At 37.9% G+C, this 24160-nt stretch overlaps 1 protein-coding gene across 3 annotated transcripts in view; it reads right to left on the bottom strand.

Annotated features, from left to right (window-relative positions):
- Positions 1-24160, bottom strand: part of LOC112045107 (rap1 GTPase-activating protein 1) — a 391775-nt gene that overhangs the window by 301162 nt on the left and 66453 nt on the right. For all 3 annotated transcript variants that reach the window (XM_052887390.1, XM_052887392.1, XM_052887391.1), the window contains exon 3: positions 1880-2068. In XM_052887390.1, the coding sequence (XP_052743350.1) occupies positions 1880-1953 (74 nt within the window). In that variant the 5' untranslated portion in view covers positions 1954-2068. The remainder of the gene's footprint in view (positions 1-1879; positions 2069-24160) is intronic.

Raw genomic sequence — 24160 nt, 5'->3', positions numbered from 1 at the left:
GGATTCTAATCCAACAACAGTTGGCATAGGAACTTTAATGAAAGAAAAAAAAAATTGTTTATTTGACACACACACACACACACACAGTACAGAGAAGACATCACAAAAATGAAAAGATAGAAAACAAAATTTAAGATGATCTCTGTGATACCAAAATAGTCACCACTGAGCTTATGCTAAGCTGGATCTACCAGCGCAGTGCTGGTCTTCCGTGGAGGATGGAAATAATAAGGAGAAGACATTGAATAGTGTTCCTAAATAACAGTTTAGGTACCTACGTAGTAAATTTATATCTTTTGGATGATTACAACGTATATATGTATACGGTATCTATTATGAGACAAACAATAAAAGTTGTACAAGACAATAATTTGCCAGAACGGCGCCACTGGGGCGGTCAGTGAAGGATCGATACTAAATGTGTTAGTGAGAATGTAGGTGAACCAAATCAAGATCTACTTATTTGATTCCCTGCTTTGTTTACTTACCTAGCTTGCCTCGGCTTGCTTGGGCTTTTATACTCTTTAAATATCCAATTTATATACCTATTTACGTATACCTTTACGAGTACCTACTGTAACATTTCAGATAGCCTTAAAGATATTTAAAAAAAGATAAAAAAAAAACAAAAACAAATTCTCACTTTGGAGAAGTGTGTGAGTTAATTTAACCCCACTACTTTCTAGCCTGGTCTCCAGTTTTGTGCTTTCAAACCTTTCAAATAAGTATTTAATAGTTTTAGAGGTAATCTCTGGATTTATTGAACCGATTTTGAAATTTCTTTTACCTATAGAAAGCCAGGTTATTTGTCAGTGTATATTTTATCCCCAAATTTTAATAGAAACGGAAATGCGCCATTGAAAACGCGAGGCTATTGTTAGTAAAGAATAATAAAAAACGCCTAACAAACGCAGTGGTTATGCTAGCCACTCACCTTTTGCTAGCCACTCACATTTTTGTAAGACAATAAGTTCACGTGCCTTGTGTCTGCACTAACCTATTCGAAAAAACTGATCGTATGTTGGTTGCGATGATGTCATGTACATCGCGACACGACCAGCTTTATCGGACGGTGAGTGGCTACCATTACAGACTGTTTACGATTTATTCGTAGGGTAGGTATTCGCCAACACACGTACCACGTAAGTATCGTGTTTACGTTCTCGGCAGACCCGGTGGCGCCTCGAATGTGTTTATCTTTTGTTATCCTTGAAATTAGTTTCCTTTCGACCTTCAAAATGTCGGACTTTTGGGGCGACATTTCTTTGACAGTATTGTAGTCGATAATTAGGTAGGTTTCTGATTTATAAATATCTTTGTTATTTGTGCTTTGTAACTTTATAGGCAGTACTTCATACTAATGGACAAGACCGTCCTTCGCATGAAATTCCGTTTTTCACACCTCCCGCGGGATATACCTACTAATGCTAATCAAACGCCGGCTGGGACTAATGAGCTATAATCTTAAAGTCGTCTTCTAGTTATAGCGAGACCCTCAGACCAGTTATATGAGGACCTGCCTCGCTAGAGGTTACCCCATCAAAGTATAAGATCAGCGATCTAACGCGTTTATAAAAACTGTTTTGTATAAATCTGGAAATGATCGTATACGAGTGTAAGCGATGTGATTGTTAGTAGTTAGTTATTTAGTGTAAAAATCACACATCTGTGTTTTGCGAATAAAAAAACTTGTGTGTAGTGTAAGTACACAGAATATATTTATTGATTTTTTTAAGTACTTTCGACGTGTTAGTTTACCTCCTCAAAAAATGACACAATTTATGTTGGAGAATTTGAGTGCAATGCATCTCCATTCTCCATATCTAATTGGACTATTGTCTATGGACCTATACGATTTGCTTATTTAATAAACACTCACCCATTTTGCTGCGGTTGTTGGTTCTCATCGGCTTCATTGCTGACGATTGATTCTAACATCTGTATCTTCAACATTTTAGATCGATGGTCACATGACACTGATTTTTGTATATTCACTTGCTATGAAACTTCTTTTATCAACACTCACTTATAACACTTTTCTGTTCAGTTTACGTTCTTCAACAGATATCTGGAACAAAAACAAAAAATCAGTTAACATCTATAACATTTTATTAAACATCTTGGGGTTCATCAATATCACCTGATGGTAAGTGATGATGCAGTCTAAAATAGAAGCGGACTAACTTGTTAGGAGGTGGATAAAAATCCACTCCTTTTCGATTTCTACACGACATCGTACCGGAACGCTAAATCGCTTGGTGGAACCTTTTTATCGGTAGGGTGGTAACTAGCCATGGCCGAAGCCTCCCACCAGCCAGACCTGGACCAATTGTGTCGTGTAGAAACCGAAAAGGAGTGTGCATTTTCATACTCCTCCTAACAAATTAACCCGCTTCCATTTTGGACTGCATCAGCACTTACCATCAGGTGAGATTGTAGTCAAGGACTAACTTGTAAATAATAATAAACAAAAATTTTAAGCAACTAATTGAAATTAAGACAATTAGCCACATTTGTCCGCCTCAGTTTCGATGCGCTAGTACCATATCTCTAGTATAAATATCGTTACCCAAAAAACCAACATCACCTTGCGAATGATGTTCCGAAGTACTCGTAGTTCCAAGAACGGCGGGTGCGTTAAGCTATAGTTACATACTTGAACTTTGAACTACTGCTTACTCGAACTAAATTAATATTAGATCGACGTCTAAATATAGAAGTTTTGGTTGCCTTACCTTCCAACTTCAGTGCTGTTGACATTGCGTCTAATTCCTAATTCAGGCTTTCGTGAAAATTATTGTGTACAAACCAACCAGCCTTCCAGTTAAGACGCTGAAGTTTTGTACGGGTATTTGACATTCAATAGCTGTACTTTGAATAGGTAGTTTTATCTGGCTACTTCGTTCGTAAAGCTACTGTTTTACAATAGTATGCTGTCATTACTCATTACCACTATCCGATAAGGCGATGGAAATTGTACAAATGGTTAGGGATGCAATTGACAAAAGATAACTTTTTTTTTTATTCTTGACAAGCTCTTGACATCAATCTCACCTGATGGTAAGTGATGATGCCGTCTAAGATGGAAGCGGGCTAACTTGTTAGGAGGAGGATGAAAATCCACACTCCTTTCGGTTTCTACACGACATCGTACCGGAACGCTAAATCGCTTGGCGGTACGTCTTTGCCGGTAGGGTGGTAACTAGCCACGGCCGAAAGCCTCCCACCAGCCAAAATTTTGCATCAATTGCAGTCCTAATCTGATCCATTACCGTTTTGTGAATAAGAATTTTTATAGATGTGTTAGTGTAGTATAATTAAGTTTAAGTTGAAGCTAAAACAGAGAGGCACATTCGCTCAGCGAAAAATTTCTTTAAATAAAGAAAAAAGCTACTGTTACACATGCTCATTGCAAGCACGAAAGCATGCTACTATTGAGCAGTTGCTACTTATTATCATGTGTATCGCATCATTGCTAATAATGAGCATACTTAGTTTGAGCTTGCTCAAGTATCGTATGTCGTGCGATTTATGATGCTACTTGCTGCGCGGGTGGAAGGGGGCGTGCTTTTAGCGCGTTTGAACAGGTTTGCTTATTGAGTATGCTAGTAGATAAGCATTGCTATTCTGTATTCTCTTAACCTTGATGTCTCCCTGTCTAACACGATACTATAGACAGAGAGCGATGGATACAAATTAGCAATTGGAAGCATGCTTATTCAGGAGCATACTTACAAATAGCATGCTTACGTTATCAACCCATATACGGCTCACTGCTGAGCTCGAGTCTCCTCTCAGAATGAGAGGGGTTAGGCCAATAGTCCACCACGCTGGCCCAATGCGGATTGGCAGACTTCACACACGCAGAGAATTAAGATAATTCTCTGGTATGCAGGTTTCCTCACGATGTTTTCCTTCACCGTTCGAGACACGTGATATTTAATTTCTTAAAATGCACACAACTGAAAAGTTGGAGGTGCATGCCCCGGACCGGATTCGAACCCACACCCTCCGGAATCGGAGGCAGAGGTCATATCCACTGGGCTATCACAGCTCTATTGCATGCTTATTGCTAGCAAAATGTAAATTGATGATAAGCATGCTCCTTTAATAGCACGTGTTAAGCATGTTATTTTAGAGAATGTGTAACAGTACCTTAACACTCCTAATGTTATTTAGAAAAAAAAAAAAATTTGCGTGCAGGGCGGGGGGCGTGTGGCAAATGAAAAACCCACCACCGTCACTTCCTCGCTCGCACGTTTTCACACTTCCGCCCGTCGCCTGCATATCATGGGAGTGTTATTAAAGAACTTGCAAGACTATAGTAAGATGCTATATTAATAAAAAAAATGGTTCGTGGATTTTGTACGATCTGAGAATTGTTCGCTAACTACGGACGTGTAAGCGCTTATGCTAAAACGATTGTCTACGCGGATAAAAATACGCTAGTCTGAAATCACTCTTACCTTATCTGTATGTGTGAATCTAGATCATACCTAGTCAATAAAATAAATACATATTTTAAATATGTTTGCCACTAGAATTAATAATACACAGACAAAGCTTCACTTATGAATGAATGCAGCCATTGATCCTCTTACTCGATGTCATTCTGTAGTGATAGCTTTGTTGTATTGTTATCTCATCTACCTGCTCTCCCGATGACGTCACAGAAACCATGCTTTCATCTATTTTTTTCTATGAAGTCTACATCACGCTATCGAAGTTTTTAAAACTTTTGAGTATATTACAAGGATTGGTTGTAGGATCGTCGGGAGTCCGTTTCTACGCAGTAAATGTGACCGTTCGCGGCGCATCATTCATTGGTTTGACGTGAAGTACTTTATAGTATGGATCTGGCATCAGATGGCGAAGACCTGTCTGATGAGAAAAGCGGGTGCTCAGCATCCAACACCACTGATGTAGAAGATTTGACTTCCTTTTGGAATGAAAAGTCCGGAAATATTTTTTATAATTTTTTGCATATTGTAAAGTCAAGGCCAGCGATCCCTTGATGTACGAAAATAAACATATTTTTTTGGATAACTTGTTTTTTTTGGCAGCTTCGAATGTAAATTGATTGAGTAATGCAAATATTGTGATGCTTGGTTTGGTTGGTAGGTACTTGTGAAAACTGCAAAATCCGTAATTTCAAAGAATATACAAAATACAAAAAATCCATAAGTTTATACAAATTTTTATATTATTTTCCTTTTCTTCAACACAGTGTCACTAAAAATATTTTAAGAAATTTAAAAAATTAAAGTTAATTTCTGTTATTATAAAAATTGTTGTTATATTCACTATTTATTTTAATGAAGAAACTAAATTTAAGTCTAAAAAATGGTATGTGGATTTTGAAAGTTCTTTTACCACTAGAAAACCACTAGCGTATCAAAACTGAGGCGGAAAAATGTGCATAATTGTCTTAATTTAATTTAGTCGCTGATTAAACAACGAAAATTCCTAAATATTGTCTACAATGAGTTGTGTGTTTAGGAAGTGTAAAAACTATATACATAAATACGAATATATTATATGTAAGTAAACACAAAAATTGCACATGTGTGCGCTCAGTGGAGTAGCTAAATTCGGTTCACTTTTTGCAGTGATTTTGTAGGCACGTAACATATCTATCGTCGTCGTCGTCATCAACCCATATTCGGCTCACTGCTGAGCTCGTGTCTCCTCTCAGAAAGAGAGGGGTAAGGCCAATAGTCCACCATGCTGGCCCGATGCGGATTGGCAGACTTCACACACGCAGAGAATTAAGATAATTCTCTGGTATGCAGGTTTCCTCACGATGTTTTCCTTCACCGATTGAGACATGTGATATTTAATTTCTTAAAATGCACACAACTGAAAAGTTGGAGGTGCATGCCCCGGACCGGATTCGAACCCACACCCTCCGGAATTGGAGGCAGAGGTCAATATCCACTGGGCTATCACGCCTCTACATATCTATAGTATACATAAAAACATATCAATAGTATACAAAAAAAAAACAGGCAATTTTAAAAGAAGGTGTGATTGTAATATCATTTATTTCAGAAAAAACAAAATTGTTGCACACCATTCTAGATTACAAAAAAATAGTAATTCTTTTAAGGGCAATTGCATACGTTTTTATAATAAACTACCACATGAAGCCACTGGAATGTTTCTCAAAAAGTTCAAAGTGTTTATTAAACGCAAGCTTTTTGGAAAGTCTTAATATAGTGTTAATGAGTGTAATATAAATGTAGTAATATAAATGATAAAAAGCTTGGTGTTAAACTGTATTAAACGACTGTGTGTTTAGTTTTAAATAAATTTGTAAAATGTTGATAAACAAAAAAAAAAATAAATCTTGGCTGAGTTTATTGTGGGCTCTTCTCTTAATTTTAAGTTTTCGACTATTATTACCACCATTAGATTTAATTAAATTATGACATAATCTTGACCTTTCAAAAGTGTGTGTAAACTAAGCCTAATTGAAATAAATGAATTTTGAATTTTATAAAATAATCATTGTAAATAGGTATGTTCCTATACAAGATGAAGGATCATGTATCATAAAAGTTTTATCTTCTACAGATACTTACAAACTGTCCCTTAACAAAACTTTTCTTATCAACGGGAAAACTTTGCGAAGCATGTTCGTGTATTTATAACCAAAGTTTTGGCCGGATTTTGATTAAAATAACCCTGCATTTACCTGGGTTCCGTCAGTGATATTCATATGGAGGCGAGATATCGGGGGTGACCTAAAATTTTAGCTATAATCCGACTATTATGTCTTAAACGTTAAATATAATAACACTCAACTAACTCGTAAATGTATTGTATGATAACAGTACCAGTAGCGTGTTTTACATTGGTTACTTATCTACTCGTATAGCTAGTTGAAGTAGCGCTGGTGGGTTTACACTTCATATATATATTTTTTTTTTTTTTTATTCTTTACAAGTTAGCCCTTGATTACAATCTCACCAGATGGTAAGTGATGATGCAATCTAAGATGGAAGCGGCCTAACTTGTTAGGAGGAGGACGAAAATCCACACCCCTTTCGGCTTCTACACGACATCGTACCGGAACGCTAAATCGCTTGGCGGTACGTCTTTGTCGGTAGGGTGGTAACTAGCCACGGCCAAAGCCTCCCCAAATGATAATGATGAAACTTCAATCTCATTTTCATCAAATTTAACACTTTAAGGTTCCAAGAATTTTTGAAAATCATTTCATTTATAGTTTCATCATCATCATCATCATTGTCAGCCGATGGACGCCCACTGCTGGACATAGGCCTCTTGCATGGACTTCCAAAAAGCACGGTCTCCAGCCGCGAACATCCAGCAGCTTGTTCATGCACCAATTTTTATTAAAATAATTTCATAAATAATAACTTGCATAGTACGTAGTTCTCATTATTGAAAGAAGGGTATAAAATGTAGCTTATTTTACTCGTTGTTAATGTAACTTTACAATGATAATTTTTTTTTGATCAGTGTTGTAGTTTCGGAGCCTATTTATAACAAACAAACACATAAAACATTAAATCTTACCTCTTTACAATGTTAGTTAAGATACGTACCCTACGATAAAAGACAGATTATCATTCACTGTTGAAGTGCAGATAATCAACAAGGCAATAACCAATTTTGATGGCCTCCGTGGCGCAGTGGAATTGCAAAACGGAGGTCCTAGAGGCTGGTGGGAGGCTTCGGCCGTGGCTAGTTAACACCCAACCGGCAAAGACGTACCGCCAAGCGATTTAGCATTCCGGTAGGATGTCGTGTAGACATTGAAAGGAGTGGATATTGTCATCCTAACAAGTTAGCCCGCTTCCATCTTAGATTGCATCATCATATACTACGAGGTGAGATTGTAGTCATAGGCTAATTTGTACAAAATAAAAAAAAATCCTCGTCCTAACAAGTTAGCCCCCTTCCATCTTAGACTGCATCATCATATAGGTGAGATTGTAGTCATAGGCTAACTTGTACAGAATAAAAAAAAAATCAAAAAAAAAACCAAAAAGGTGTCAAAGTCGCCCTTCTGCGGTGGAGATGAGAACAGTATACTGAACTCCGACCAGAGGTAGGGAGACAACCGGCGGCTAGTCTCTCCCGTTACCCCGATTAAACTGCCGAAGCAGGCACACATGAACAAATTTTGAATTTTGAATGTAGGTCTAAATTCACAACAATTTCAACTCATGACGTATGATATACGCCTTACCGAGAAGGACTGGACACCCGAGGAACATCGTCCAAATCGTCTTAATATACTCTAATAAGTTAAACACAACGTTAGCGCGATGTAGACCTTCTTGCAAATTATTAAAATACGCAATAATTTCAAACGCAAACATATCGTACGGTTACTTTATTAAAATAAAATATTTTCCAAACATCAATCATCAATCAAAAATCAGGAAAAATATATAAAAAACCGTGTTGAAATTGATTTTATAATTAAAGACATCTATGTGATGAGATGTAAAAATATTGATTGAATGATATTTTTAATGACGGTAGTCTTAAAAATGTTCGCTTGTTGACATTTTAATTACGTTCCTACGCCACACAAGTTAAGAGACTATTGAACATCGCAAAACCAATGCATGTTTGTCGTTCGTTATTATTTTGTGATATTTTTAATGAATATTTAAAATAAATACTATTTATAATAGACTAGCGGACGCCCGCGATTTCGTCCGCGTGGAATTTAGTTTCTCACAAACCCCGCGGGAATCATGGACTTTTTCGGGATAAAAAGTAAGTAAAATCTATTTCCATTCTAAATTTAAACCAAATCGCTTTTGTAGCCGCAGCGTAAAGGCGTATAAACTTACGTAAATGACAAAAAATGTTATTGTGGGATATCTATAAGAGATAGACATACCATCGAGGTGTTTTCTGTAGACCTTTTAAATGTGTATAATACTTAGTAAATTATTTTGATAAATCTCGTAGGGTTCAGCCTGCGTTTGCAATGTAAGCTGAAAAAAATGAAATTATTTACTACATCACATTAGAAACCTCAAAAATTACATTTTAAATTTTCTCCACTATTTAATGGATGTTATTATACATATATATCTTCAATCACTCTTTCTATTAAAAAAAACCGCATCAAAATACGTTGCGTAGTTTTAAAGATTTTAGCATATATAGGGACATAAGGATATAGGGACAGAGAAAGTGACTTTGTTATTATACTATGTAGTGATAAGTACTAAGTAGAAGTTATGGTACATTAAAACAACCCTAAGTAGAAGAAGAAAGAGAAGTAGAAGAATAAAAAGGTGTCAAAGTGTTCTTCGTCGTTGGTGTTGAGACTCTGGCACGCACTCTGTGCCAAACGCCAGTCGTCATCAGAGGTAGATGCACTGGGATTTCAAGGTCACAGGAAAAGCGACCTAATTACATTACAATAAGAAGGATTTTGACCAGCTCCTTCACACTGGCTTAACGCGAAGAAACGGACACCTCATTCATATTAGAAATATGTTGTACTGGTGTCAATATTTTTGAAAATTTCGTTAGCGTGATGCAGAATTCTTACCTGAATCTATTTGTCTATTTTAGAAAAAAATTAGGGCAGGGTGTCTGTGGGGTGTGCCCCTATTGTTGTTTTTTTTTGTTGGCCCTTCGTCGCTTCTGGGGCATAGAGGAATTAGATATAGAGATGCATCGCACCCAAATTTTCGCACAAAATTGTTTGTCGTTTTTTGAGGGGGACGAGGTAAACTCACACATTTAAAATTTTGAGCACCGATAGATATATTGTACACTACACACAGCTAAATTTGATTGTAATTTTTACACAGACTGTTAATCACATCGCTTATAGTCATTCCACAGAGTATTCTATTACTTGGTTGATGTTTTGCTGTTCAGTGAGAAGAATCGATTCTTTTTAGATACTTATTGGTTTTATTACAAATTTTATATAATTAAGTTAGAAATACTTACAAATGAAACGTAACTTCATCTTCTAGTAAATTAGAAGTTGTTAACCGTTTTTTAGTTAGTTTTAGAAGCTTAAGTGGAAGTGGACAGGACACTTCATGCGGGATAAAAGGGATAAGTGGACCAGGGATGTGACAGAGTGGTATCCTAGGATAGGAAAAAGGAAAAGAGGTCGCCCCTGCCAAAGATGGGAGGATGACCTCAGACAGACAGCAGGAGACACATGGAGAAGGAAAGCAAGAGATAGAGAACTATGGAAGTGTCTGGAGGAGGCCTATGCCCGAGGGCAAGCTGAAGAAAAGAATCAGTGACAATGATATGTTGCAATAATATTTTGTTCATAAAATTCAGTAAATAGAGGCTTTATTATTATTATTATTATTAACCGTTTTTTAAACCATTTAACTACACAAACCGGCATTTTTAGGGAGCTCTTTACACGACGAAAACGATTACAACTATGAAACATCGATTAATTAACATTTTTTGTAAACGCATTAATTCGTTAATTCTTGATCTTTGGCAGAGGGTTAACGTCTAGCGAAGACATGAGTTGAAGCGTAGACAATCTTCGTCATCGTTTCGATTACAACCATTTCAACTTGGCTAAGGCTACAGGTCCCTTGTAATTGGTCTTAGTTCTGTTAACACGGAATTAAAAAATGTTTGCAGTCCATTTAATACATTGTTGTTAGCCTCCTTTGTTTGTTCAATGTTTTATTTATAACTAACCGACGCTGTGCGGTTTCACTCGCGTAATTCCCGTTCCCGTGAGAATACAGGGATAAAATATAGCCTATGACACTCACAAATAATGTGGCTTTCTAGTGGTAAAATATTTTTTTAAACCGGTCTAATAGGTTCAGAGATTAGGTACCCTCTACAATACAATACCACAAAATTTACTTACTATACAATTAGTATAAATATATGTTGACTACCCTTCACTTCACGACGGGGTTATTCTCTATAGGTTTTTTAAGATTAGGAACTTATACGTAAACGACCATCTGTAAGTATTCTCTTGTGACCTCCGTTCTGAAAAACTTTTACGAAAAGAACATTCTTTACCAAATATCATGAGGCCTTCTATTACCTACGTAAGTTTGAAGTAAAAACTCCCAAGTTGCCTCAACATCAAACAATTTTAGCTTGCAAAAATACGGAAGTAAATTAAGGATTTTCCGACAGAATTAAAAAAGTTTCCGTCTTCTATTTAGGGTTCTCTTTCTCTTTTAAAAAGCACGGAAAAGTAAAATCGAGGCAATATAAAAGTTTTTACTCCATTTTGTCTCGTTCTTGTTTCCAAAAAAAAAGAAACTGCAAAAGAAACTTAGGTAATTTTATGCGAGATTTATACTTCTAATACTATTAAAATATGTTTTCCCGTTTAAGATTTTCATCCTTATAAAGGTGGGTACAGATTGGTGCAATGCAACATGTATGTGACATTCTGCCTTACATTGCATGTTACCTGCTGCCATGGACGTGTGGCGAGTGTGTGTGACGAGCATTCGTGATACATTGCACCAATCTGTACCCACCTTAAAATATTATGATGTAAAGATTGGGATACTTAGTGAATGTTATGTAGGTGACTCCATTGTCATCATATTTTTTCTAGATAATATTAATATAAACGTCAAATCAATGTCTGTCTGTAGGCCTTCGTCATATACCAAAAAAAAGAAATGAAACAACGAACTTCTCTATGGACGGTACATACAAAGGAGACAAGTCCAAACGTTTATGTTAATTGCATTTTGCTTAGTTTTCAAGCGCCACTCAACATGCGAGCGCGGTGTGATGCCTGCCGCCCCGCCACTACGTTACGGCTGATACCTAAATTATTGTATCGAGCAGTTTCACGATATTCAAAATGTTATAAAGTTTGTATGCTATTATACAGCTCATACTTCTATAAGTAGAACTAGCTGACGCCGCGCGGTTTCACCCGCGTGGTTCCCGTTCCTGTAGGAGTACGAGGATAATATAAAGCCTATAGCTTTCCTCGATAAATGGGCTATCTAACACTGAAATAATTTTACAAATCGGATCAGTAGTTCTTGAGATTAGCGCGTCCAAACAAACAAACAAACTCTTCAGCTTTATAATTTTAGCTTTATAAGCTGTCAGTTGGGAGGTACTCGGTAAATTGTTGTCTATAAAAGCGTATCTCCAAACTTTGCTCTTAGCAGATGTGGCTCCATCCATTTAAAGGAAAACTTTAAGAAAATTAAACAAGAGACATTCTAGTGATTGATTGTTTTTCTTGTCTTGTTTAAAATCAGTCCACGGAGTAAAACGTATATACGGTAAAATTTTGAGGTTACGAAATTATTTGTAAACTTCTCCGACCGGGTTCACTGTACTATTTAGGGTTCCGTACTCAAAGGGTAAAACGGTACCCTAATAATCATCATGTTGCATCTCATGAACCGCGATATACTCCGTGTCACGAAAAAAGTCCCGTAGACGCGGCGCTAATGTCTTAATGTCGCATTGTCATTGGGTAATGGCGGTCTTATTGTCATTTGTGTAAGGCGCTGTCTAACTAGCCACGGCCGAAGCCTCCCACCAGCCTGACCTAGACCAATTTAGTAAACCTCAACGGCCCAGCCGGGGCTCGAACCCAGGGCCGCACATACCACTGCGCCACGGAGGCCGTCAAAATATGGATAGGCACTATCCATATGGCCAAAAATTTAAAGCCTGACCTGAAATGGAACAATTTAGAAAATACAAAATCCTTATAAACTGACCCGACCTAGGAGTCAAACCCTCCCTTCTCCAGAGAGTTCGTTACTATAGATCGGTTACGTCCATACAAAATCACCGCAAAAAGTGATCCGAATAATATATCTCTGGTAGGCAGGAGGCTATATGTCTCTCTATCTTTCTCAGTCTATGGTATCGTGTTAGAAAGAGAGAGATAGAAGTGAATTAGAACTCGCACTTGCGATTTATAAAAACGTCGTTACAGAATAGCGATAAAAGTTTATCGGATGTCAAGCCGTTAGTGCTGCAGGCATGTGGGCTTATTTGACGGCCTCCGTAGCGCAGTGGTATGCGCGGTGGATTTAATGACGGAGGTCCTGGGTTCGATCCCCGGCTGGGCCCATTGAGGTTTTCTTAATTGGTCCAGGTCTAGCTGGTGAGAGGCTTCGGCCGTGGCTAGTTACCACCCTACCGACAAAGACGTACCGCCAAGCGATTTAGCGCTCCGGTACGATGTCGTGTAGAAACCGAAAGGAGCGTGGATTTTCATCCTCCTTCTAACAAGTTAGCCCGATCCATCTTAGATTACATCATCACTTACCATCAGGTGAGATTGTAGTCAAGGGCTAACTTGTAAAGAATAAAAAAAATATATATATCGGCCCGTGGGTTGCTAGCATCTTCTGGAAGTTTAGATTTTATTAGCCTAGTGAAATAACATAAAAATTTTAATAAAAAAATACAACCGACTTCAAAACCTAAAAACGTACCCACTAAACTAAAAAGTGAAAAATAACATCATAATATGTTCTACCTGCTGATCAGTATGAAGGCGGTGCTTAGCCGGTGAAGTATTAATTCAAGCCATGTGAGAATATCTTATAGATTTAGATTTTGCAGACAGTGTTGTTTCATGTGGTCCTGTCAGAAATGGCTTAAATTAAGACAACACCGGCTAAGCACCGCCTTCATACTGATCAGCAGGTAGAACATATTATGATGTTATTTTTCACTTTTTAGTTTAGTGGGTACGTTTTTAGGTTTTGAAGTCGGTTGTATTTTTTTATTAAAATTTTTATTATTTTTCCATTTTTAGTGTAAAATTTTATCTCAAACAAATACATCAGATCCCTAATGACAGTCACAACCCATCTTGGTACAAAATTCTCAGCAATACAAATTAATCAAGCCCAAGCACAAGGTAGCTACCGTAAACCGTTAAGGAGTTCCCTTAATTGACCTTGGTCTTCATCATCAGACCCCTAATAAGAGACACAACTCATCTAGGTAGAAAGTTCTCAGCAATACGAATTAATCAAGGCCAAACACAAGGTAGTTACAGTAAACTGTTAAGGAGTTCCCTTAATTGTCCTTGGTCTTCATCACCAAACCCCTAAATGACACTCACAACCTATCGATGTGGATAGTTCTCATTAATACAAATTAATCAAGCCCAAACACAAGGTAGCTGCTGTAAATCGCCGAGGAGTTCCCTCGTCTGTTTTATGGCTCCATCATCAGATCGATTTTAAACCTTCATGAAATTGTAGTGCTTAAAAGTACTAAATGGAAAAGCATACGAACACACTAGGTACCCATATAATTTTTGAAAGTTTCCCTCAATTTCTCCAGGATTCCATCATCAGATCTTGACATGATGGCAATGGGACCAAATGGGGACTATACCGTTTCAAACAAAAAAAGAATTTTTGAAATCGGTCCAGGCGTCTTTGAGTAATCGGTGTACATACATAAAAAAAAAAAAAAAATACCGACCGAATTGAGAACCTCTTCCTTTTTGAAGTCGGTTAAAAATTAAACATAAACAACATATTAACAAGTTACCCCTTGATTAAAATCACAAATCTCACCTGATGGTAAGTGATGATGCAATATAAGATGGAAGCGGGCTAACTTGTTAAGAGTAGGATGAAAATGCCCCTTTCGGTTTGTACAAGGCATCGTACCGGGAGGCTAAATCGCTTGGCGGTACGTCTTTGCTAGTAGGGTGGTAACTAGCCACGGCTGAAAGCCTCCCACCTCTTCTCCGTCTTGTAAATCCACCGCGCACACCACTACGCCACGGAGGTCGTCAAAAATAATAGTGATAAGAAATAGGTTACATAAAATTTTTGTAACTAAATATATTTTTTATATCATAAATAATGTATTAAAGAAACTGCTAAACTGGAGCAAAGCGCCGTCAACTTCAAATTATGACTAGCCATGCCCTACTACGGTAAAGAGACGTAGACAGAAAATGTCATAGACGTCAGTTTTTGTCAGCCGCGATTATAGAAAATCTTATATCCGTCACAAATCAAAACTCGACAACTCAATTCCCTTTTTATCCGTATCCAAAGTCTACTAAACATCATTCGACCAGATATAGCGATTTAGCGTGCCGGTACGATGTCGTGTAGAAACCGAAACAGGTGTGGATCTTCATCCTCCACCTATAAACTTAGCCCGCTTCCATCTTAGATTGCATCATAACTTACCATCAGGTGAGGTTGTAATCAAGGACTAACTTGTAAAGAATAAAAAAAAAAGAAAATATTTACCTCGGAGCATACAATGCAAGCGGTTTCCTGCGATCCGCTTAATGTCCTCGGTCCACCTAGTGAGGGGTTCGACCAACACTGCGCTTTCCGGTGCGGGGTCGCCATTCCAGCACCTTGGGACCCCAACGTCCATCGGCTCTTCAAACTATGTGGCCTGCCACTTCAGCTTCGCGAATCGCTGAGCTAGCTCGCTGCATCGCCCGCTGAGTGATTTTGAGCCTTCTAATAAGACTCATAGTTAACAACCAAGTTTCGGATCCGTAGGTCATCACTGGCAACACGCACTGTTCGAAGACTTCAGGCATTGAGGAATTTCGCATGTAAAGATGTTAAGGAGTTTCCCGAACGCTGCCCAGCCGAGTAGGAAACCGCTGGATATTGGCGACTCGAGACCGTTATGCTTGGAGGTCCACGCAAGAGGCCTATGTCCAGCAGTGGACGTCCATCGGCTGATAATGATGACGACGACGACGACAAAGCAAGGCAATATAAAGTTTATAGATATAACTAATTAAAATCATCGTTACATTCGGCCATAAATAGCCATGGAATCACAGTTTAAAATGTACCTAAAGCTTACATTTTTAAAGAAACGCTTAATACGAGGTACATAGTTTTACTAAATTATTATCACTTTTTTTATTCTTTACAAGTTAGCCCTTGACTACAATCTCACCTGATGGTAAGTGATGGTACAATCTAAGATGGAACTAACTTGTTAGGAGGAGGATGAAAATTCACACCCCTTTCTGTTTCTATACGACATCATACCGGAACGCTAAATCGCTTGGCGGTACGTCTTTGTCGATAGGGTGGTAACCAGCCAGACCTGGACCAATTAAGAAAAACTCAATCGGCCCAGCCGGGGATCGAACCCAGGACCCATCTTGTTAATCCACCGCACATACCACTGCGCCACGGAGGCCGTCAAATTAGTGTCCTGTTAAAAAAATCTTTTGCAACCATGTCACAATTCGGACAGGAACTTTTTTTAGGAACTCCGTTTTGAATATACTCTCACATCTCAATTGTAAATACGAGTACTATATGTTGTTTCCATTCACAGTGTTCCCACAAAGATACAATACTCTAAAACGTGGGTGTAACCTCTGGTCACAGTAGATATAACAAGCAGTATAGTAACTCGGCCGTATTTTTGAAATAAATACGGCCGAGCGACAATAATGATTTAACATCGGCAATAAAAAAAACAATAAAAAATACCGATTTTCAAAATGGCTGAGGTTCTACGTTCCGCGAGATGACTGTTTTTTTAAAGAGGATTTACGGTTTTCGGTTAGACGTTAGTAGTGTAGTGAACCTAACGAATAAAAAATAATGAAATCGTATCGGATGGTGTAAATGCGCTTAACCAATATCGTCAATATTCGCGATCGGGTCCCATGTCAACAGACTTTTTATACGTTTTATGACGACATTATGTGAGACACCTATTTTTACAAGTCGTGAGGCAATATGAAGGATTTTCTGTATTTTTAGACGTGAAAATGATTTCAAATCTGCTTTCACAGTGGAAGGTAGTTTAGATAACTGTTTTAATAATAAAATTGGGGTTAAGGTATAGTTATAGGGATAAAGGGGGTATAGGGATTGATGGCGAGCTGCAGGCTAGCGGTCATCATTGTGAGCCTTAGACCAATTATAGAAGGACCTATATCGCACTCATAGTTACGAACAAAATTGTCTGACATTTTCTGAAGAAAACGAGCTTAGATTTTATACTAAATTAGAAGTTTTTGCCCGTTTTTTACATAATTCAATTACATAAAAAGGTATTTTTACTGAGCTTTTTAAGCGACGAACATCACGATTACAACTATTTAACATCGATTCTATAGAGACAGTTTTTATAATCATATTAGATCGTTGATCATATACTTTGACAGAAAAGTAACGTCTAGCGAGGCAGGTCCTATACAATAACTGGTCTGAGTTGTGAGCCCATTTGAGTGGCTTAAAACAGGAGCCTCTCTTCTTATAGGAAAGAGCATAGACTCATCACGCTACTCCAATGGGCTAATGAATCAGCGAGTTTCCATTCTAGACTACAGCGTCACGTACTCGTAAAAGCTTAAATTGCAAACTTGTCCTATAAAAGAATTCGGAGCCCTAAAAATATCTATACTTATAATAAAACTGTAACACGTAAATTCTGTATATTGAAGATAATATTTTGATCACGCTAAAACTACTGAATGAATTAAAATGAAACTTGGCACGATTTAAGATCATACGTAGAAAATTATACTTTTTGTTGCGAAAATAATATCAGAAGAGGGTTTAAAATTTGCAAGGGAAGTCCTTCATTTTTCAAGTTACATTTGTAAAAATTGGTATGTGTACTACTAAAAAAATACTAAAAATATTGTTATTCAAGATTTTTCAAAATTCTACCTCAAAAGGGTTAAAGTTTTTATTTAAATATAAATCATTCGTATTGAAAAATATATTTTTGTAAAATGATTACTGGATCTATATTAATAAAAGGGGGTGAATTAGAGGATGAAGTTTACATTTTCACGCAGAGGAAGTCGCGGGAGTCCGCTAGTGGATAACAATTTCGAGTTCAAAGCTTTGATCTATAAATTTTATACAACCACACAAAGCACACAGTACTTTCCAATTATTTTCGTTAACCGAACTGAATCTAATTTACTACATTGTTTATGGCATGACCACTACACTTTAAAGATCACACGTTGGACTCCTAAATCGTAGTATACAGCCATTGTTTCGATAATAATAGGATAACCAAGAAGCTGGGTCTGTGAGGACACGTACTAATGTTTTACGTGACATTTTTTTTGAACTGTGCAGTGATAATAAATTAGGAGCTAACCTATATTAAGCCACTTGCTTTGTGTTAATATAAAAACAAAAATTCTTTATACTATCTTCCACTTATTGCAATTTATGATGACGTCGAGGGAGCTATTTAATAATATCCAAAAGTAAACAAATCTCCCCAGCAATTGCTTGGCACTCGTAATGTTGTTCGATATTTTATTCATAGATTGATTTTAAACTGAGGATTTGATATTAGACTCATGAAACTCTAATTTTACTTACTATATTCAAGGAGGCAATACCGTTTAGCGGCAGAAAAAAGCATTTTTGGAACACTTTTCTTAATATATATAGCTCAACGGTAAGAGAGGTCGGACCCGTTATCGAGGGGTGGTGGTTCGATCCCGCCCCGTTGGCCTATCGTCGTAACCAGTCTAAAAAAGATATGGCAAATATATTTTTTTTTTAAAGAAAAATAAAAGAAAGAAAGAAAGTTTATAAGTTTTAAGTATGTATAAAATTAAAGTGTTTATGTTAGCCATAATTTTGAATGGTGTCCTGTTTTCGAAAGGATCAACATGGTGTTACTATGAAATAAATATGCGGTGCGCGCGCGCAGGCGTGTTAAATATTTCGATAGAAAGTCTCCACGGTATTGTTCAAGCGGTTCACGTCCTCTAGGGATAGCGACGACATAAGATTCTCATTTGTAGGTGGTCGTTCTAGAGTTATATAGAACGAGAGTAGTATGTATTTGTATTATTGTTAAGGCCGGAAATAGAGTAATCGGCGGCCTAGTATTATTGAAGCTTTGAATATAGAAGGCGCCAGCCGAGGCTTTTATGACTAAATAAACTAAGGCCATGACTAAGTCTAAATATAATCAAAATCATGCACTTTTATATTGCTTGCAGATAATAATAAGCTTATGGCAAAGTGTCATATGTCGTCCTTTTAATATGTCATCCTTTTAATAGATCATGATGATCATAGGACCACTCTGTAAGGGTTAACCTTTCAAACAAAAAATATATATTTTTAACCGACTTCAAAAAAGGAGGTTTCTCTCAATTCAAAGCGTATGTTTTTTTTTAATGTTTTTACCTTATAACTTCGTCATTTCTTAACCAAATAACTGCCGATTAAATCATAAAATTTTAGGATTTAAAGACAGTTCTTTCCCGTGGTTCTTTCAGAAACGGCTTTAATTAATACGTCACTGGCTTGGCACCGCCTTCAAAGTGATCAGAAGGTAGCACATACGCTGTAATTTTTTTTGTGATTTTGAAGTTGGTTGAATTTTTTTGTTGATAAGATTTTAAAAATCAGTTTATTATTTATTGACGGCAAAATTGGGTCAATATACCTACATACAGATTACATTATTATACATTTTACACGGCTTCCGTGGCGCCGTGGAATGCGCGGTGGAGTTACAAGATGGAGGTCCTGAGTTCGATCCCCGGCTGGGCCGGTTGAGGTTTTCGTAATTGATCCAGGTCTGGCTGGTCGTGGCTAGTTACCACCCTACCGACAAAGACGTACCGTCAAGCGATTTAGAGTTTCGGTACGATGTTGTGTAGAAACCGAAAGGAGTGTGGATTTTCATCCTCCTCCTACCAAGTTAGCCCGCTTCCATTTTAGACTGCATCATCACTTACAATCAGGTAAAGTAGTCAAGAACTTACTTGTAAAGAGTTAAAAAAAACCTTTAAAAAAGTAATTTTTAAATCGGTCTACTGTAGGCAACGAGGCAGTGCGACGGGAAGTACTGCTAAGATTTCCTGCACTAAGAGAGGTGGGCGGCTGTAATAGTGCACTGGCACATCCTCAGTCAGAGGAGACCAGGGCGCTGGTACAGCTTTATAGGAAAAGTTTTAAGGTAATTAATTAAATTATAAGATTAGCATTGTTACAAAGGCGGCCTTACGGAGCGGCATAGTCTAAAATGGACTGAGCTCCTTAAAATAAAGATTAAAAAAAAATCGGTCTACTATTTATTGACGGCAAAATCGGTCAATATACCTACATACAACCGTACATATTGTAGAACCTCCTCTTTTTTGGGAGTCTATTAAAAATCTCTCTCTCGACCAAACATGAATTGTTTCACATGTTCGTTAAGCGGAAGATGGTACACTCATTCTACTATAGTAGAATAAGTGTATATGGTTCTGTAATACCAAACAGTGGTCTTACAATATTCTTACCATTGTATAGTGAATTAAAAACATTCTCACGTCCCAGAAGAGCCATTGTCACAAGCGAGTTGCCGTGGTACAATATATGACAGTTTTTCACATTTCATTCACTCCATGAGATCAATTTCTCAATGTTAAGCCTAGGTGTGAGTCCTCATTGATGGCGTTTTTCATCATTATCATTGTATTTTTTTTAACAGCCCGCTATAGAACCAGGTCTGGTGAGGCTAAGTCGAGCTTGTTGTATATTAGAGGACGCCGCGACTCCGTCCGCGTTTAGTTTTTTCAGGAATTCCCCGGGAATAAAAAATTTTTCCACGTTATATAATAGCCTAAGTATTAATCCAGGGTATAATCTATCTTCATTCCAAATTTCAACTAAATACACTGGTTTTATTTCTATGAGATATTTCTATTTCTATTAGATTAAATAAATCTCAATTTAAATTCATTCATACATACATACAAACTTTTGCGTTTATAAGTATAGCATTAGTAGAATGTTATTTTATTTGAGAAATTTTGCGTTGTAAATTCTGCACACGCTGACACTGAGGACACACCCCAAAAGTTATTATTGAACGTGTTAAGTAATGTTTCATTAGTAGTTTTGTATGAAATAGTTACTTAAATTAAACAGGTTTTATGCATTAGAATAATTGCACTTAGTTATTTGTTGTTGAAACTGAAGAGTTAACAACGCGATCATAAAATGAAACAATTGGTTTAATTAAATTATGTTAGCTTTAATTAATTTTATCACTATATTACAAACATCGTCATTATCTGAGAATCTCAACAGGGCCAGCCCCTGTAGCCCAGTGGCACGTCGATTCTCTTTCTACGATCGCAAACGCTTCGAAAACTAGAAAAATGTATGGGAATGACAGATCTTGATCACTTGACTTGTCGATAGCAAATGTCATTCCCATAAATTTTTTTAGTGGTGGACTATTTGGCCAAAGCCCTTACATTCTGAGAGGAGACTCGAGCTCAGCAGTGAGTTGAATATGCGTTGTTAATGATAACTATGGTGGTTGACAGCTTCGATGCGGGGATGCCGGTTTATAAAATATTGTTAGGATTAAGCAAACTAGATTCATAATTATATCACATTTTTATTTTCATGCTGGCAACTTTGTTTTTAAATGATCTCTCAGTTGTCATTCTGTGATTGGTTGACGCCGGTTGAAGTAAAATGGCGGGAACCAATCAGATTTATTTTATCCAAGCTTGAAAGCTACAACTTGACAGAAGACATTATTGTTTTCATGTTGGCGGTCGATTATTCTCTGTTGAGCGAATCACGAGTTAAGTCGAGTAGAATTGAAACAGTTTTTATAACCAACATTTTTGAAAAGAGCTACTGTAGAGTTTCTTATCGATTCTTCTCTGCAATGTCTGCAATTCCGAATCGAGAGTAGTTTTACCACCAATAGAAATATCATAAAGTAATTGAAATAAAAGAAGGTATTCAAACAATCAAGAAGTTATTATTACCTGAATCCTGAGTACGCCTACATTTCAGAAGTGGAGGATAACCTACGTAAGTAATTGTGATACTTAATGATAAATTCTTTAATTACTTTGACAGATTTTTAAGTGTAACGAATAAACAAAGAAATGGTTTTGTGACAAATGAATAAAGTATATCACAAACTACAACTTTCACCTACAGTTTTAGATTGTAACATTTATAGTCTAAATAGCTAAATAGTTATTGATAGCGGTTGCGAGTAGTTTTGTTCAACCTGTAAAATAAAACCTTGGTTGGTGCGTTGGCTATTTAATTGATGAAGGTACGCACGTAGACGTAATAAAAATTCGAGCTACCGTCAAATGAACAAGAAAGTGATGCATCCCAATTTCCACTGTAAGTACATGCCATCACGCTCAAACTGCATATAGATATATGAAGACAGACCAAGGCCATTAATTTCATACATCTGGCAATATACTACACACTCACACGTCGGATGTTTGACAGCGAGAAATCGTTTGCCTATTAGTTTATGGGAAGATCAATGATATATTTATACTATAGACCGGTTACGTCCTTAGAAAATCACCGCATAAAGTGATCCGAATAATAATAGTAATAGGCTACAACACTGAGCGCATACATGTACAATTTAGTTCCATTATTTATTTATGTGTATATATTGTTTATACTTCCTGAAAACACAACTCGAAATTGTAGACGATATTTAGGTATTATTTGTATAAAAAACGTTCGTTGTTGACCAAAACTTTTATTAGTTTACTATAAATTTAATCTTTTGAGCGCCTCATTTTTCATGCGCTAGTAACACAACACATCTAACAGTGTTTAATATCATTGGGGTAGACAGACAAATGTTGTTTTCAATAGGATAGTTGACTCATATAAAAATAATAATTATTAAAATAATATTATACAAATAATTGATATAATTTTGTATGGTATTTGAAAAGATTCCAAATATACCAATTACCTATTATAAAAGAAAGCATTATCATCTTTATCAAATTGTAAGTCGAAAAAACACATATACATATATTAACATTGTTCATTTTCTTTTGTTCGAGTTCGAATGAGTTACAAGAGGGAAGCAGACAAGAGATACCATAGTTGCAACAGATGTCGAAATAAAGAGGACAACCGTCGAGCAGTCGTGGTGGTCTGAGTCAAAGCCGGTTTGAGGGACTAGAGTCCAGCTGAGACGCCGCCACGTGGAGTTTTACTTCAGTTGAGCGACGCTGGAGTGCTAACCAGGGTAGTCTCTGTGCCATGGACCATAATGAGGTGGTAAGCTGGTCACAGGGAGACTCGAGGTTGGGCTCGTGATTAGTGGAGTGCCGATCAGGGTTGTCTCTGGGCTATGGACCATAATGAGATGGTAGCTAGTCACAGGGAGACTCGAGGTTGGGCTCGTTATGTGGAGTGCTGACCAGGGTTGTCTCTGGGCCATGTTGATCATAGTGAGATGGTGGCTGGTCTCGGAGAGACTCGAGGTCAGGTTTCTGGATTGACGGCGCCGGGGAGTAGAAGTGGCGCTGGTGCGACGGCGCCGGGGTGTTGAAGTGACGCTCGTGTGACGGCGCCAAGGCGTTGAAGTGGCGCTGGTGTGACGGCGCCAAGGCGTTGAAGTGGCGCTGGTGCGACGGCGCCGGGGTGTTGAAGGGGCGCTGGTGTGACGGCGCCAAGGCGTTCAAGTGGCGCTGGTGCGACGGCGCCGGGGTGTTGAAGGGGCGCTGGTGTGACGGCGCCAAGGCGTTGAAGTGGCGCTGGTGTGACGGCGCCAAGGCGTTGAAGTGGCGCTGGTGTGACGGCGCCAAGGCGTTGCAGTGGCGCTGGTGGGACGGCGCCAGGGCGTTGCAGTGGCGCTGGTGGGACGGCGCCAGGGCGTTGCAGTGGCGCTGGTGTGACGGCGCCAGGGCGTTGCAGTGGCGCTGGTGTGACGGCGCCAGGGCGTTGCAGTGGCGCTGGTGTGACGGCGCCAGGGCGTTGCAGTGGCGCTGGTGGGACGGCGCCAGGGCGTTGCAGTGGCGCTGGTGGGACGGCGCCGGGACGTTGAAGAGCGGCGCGAAAGAGTCCGCCGCGGGCATTGTACATCAAATATCAGGTCATCGTTCTTTATTATCTCTATAGTAGTCTTATAAGTATCTTAAAGTCTAACTAGTACCTTCAGTCTTGAATATCGACAATTATTGCTGTTCAGCCCAATAGAATAGTAAAAATTCAAATAGTAAACCTTTTTCCAAATTTTGACTACTTATTGCATTAAACAGTGAATATCTATCTAAACACCTAGTCTGGTAAATTTATAAGGTAAACGTTGCGGTGGTTTGAGATTATAGGATCGCCATAACTAAGTTCTGCTTCTAGTATTGGCCAAGATTATTTATTCGGCAAAAGTGGTAATAAATATT

This window comes from Bicyclus anynana, chromosome 19 (genome assembly GCF_947172395.1).
Source record: "Bicyclus anynana chromosome 19, ilBicAnyn1.1, whole genome shotgun sequence".
Classification (NCBI taxonomy): domain Eukaryota; kingdom Metazoa; phylum Arthropoda; class Insecta; order Lepidoptera; family Nymphalidae; genus Bicyclus; species Bicyclus anynana.
The sequence above is the reverse complement of the archived record's forward strand: the minus strand, read 5'-3'. Positions and strand labels throughout refer to the sequence as shown.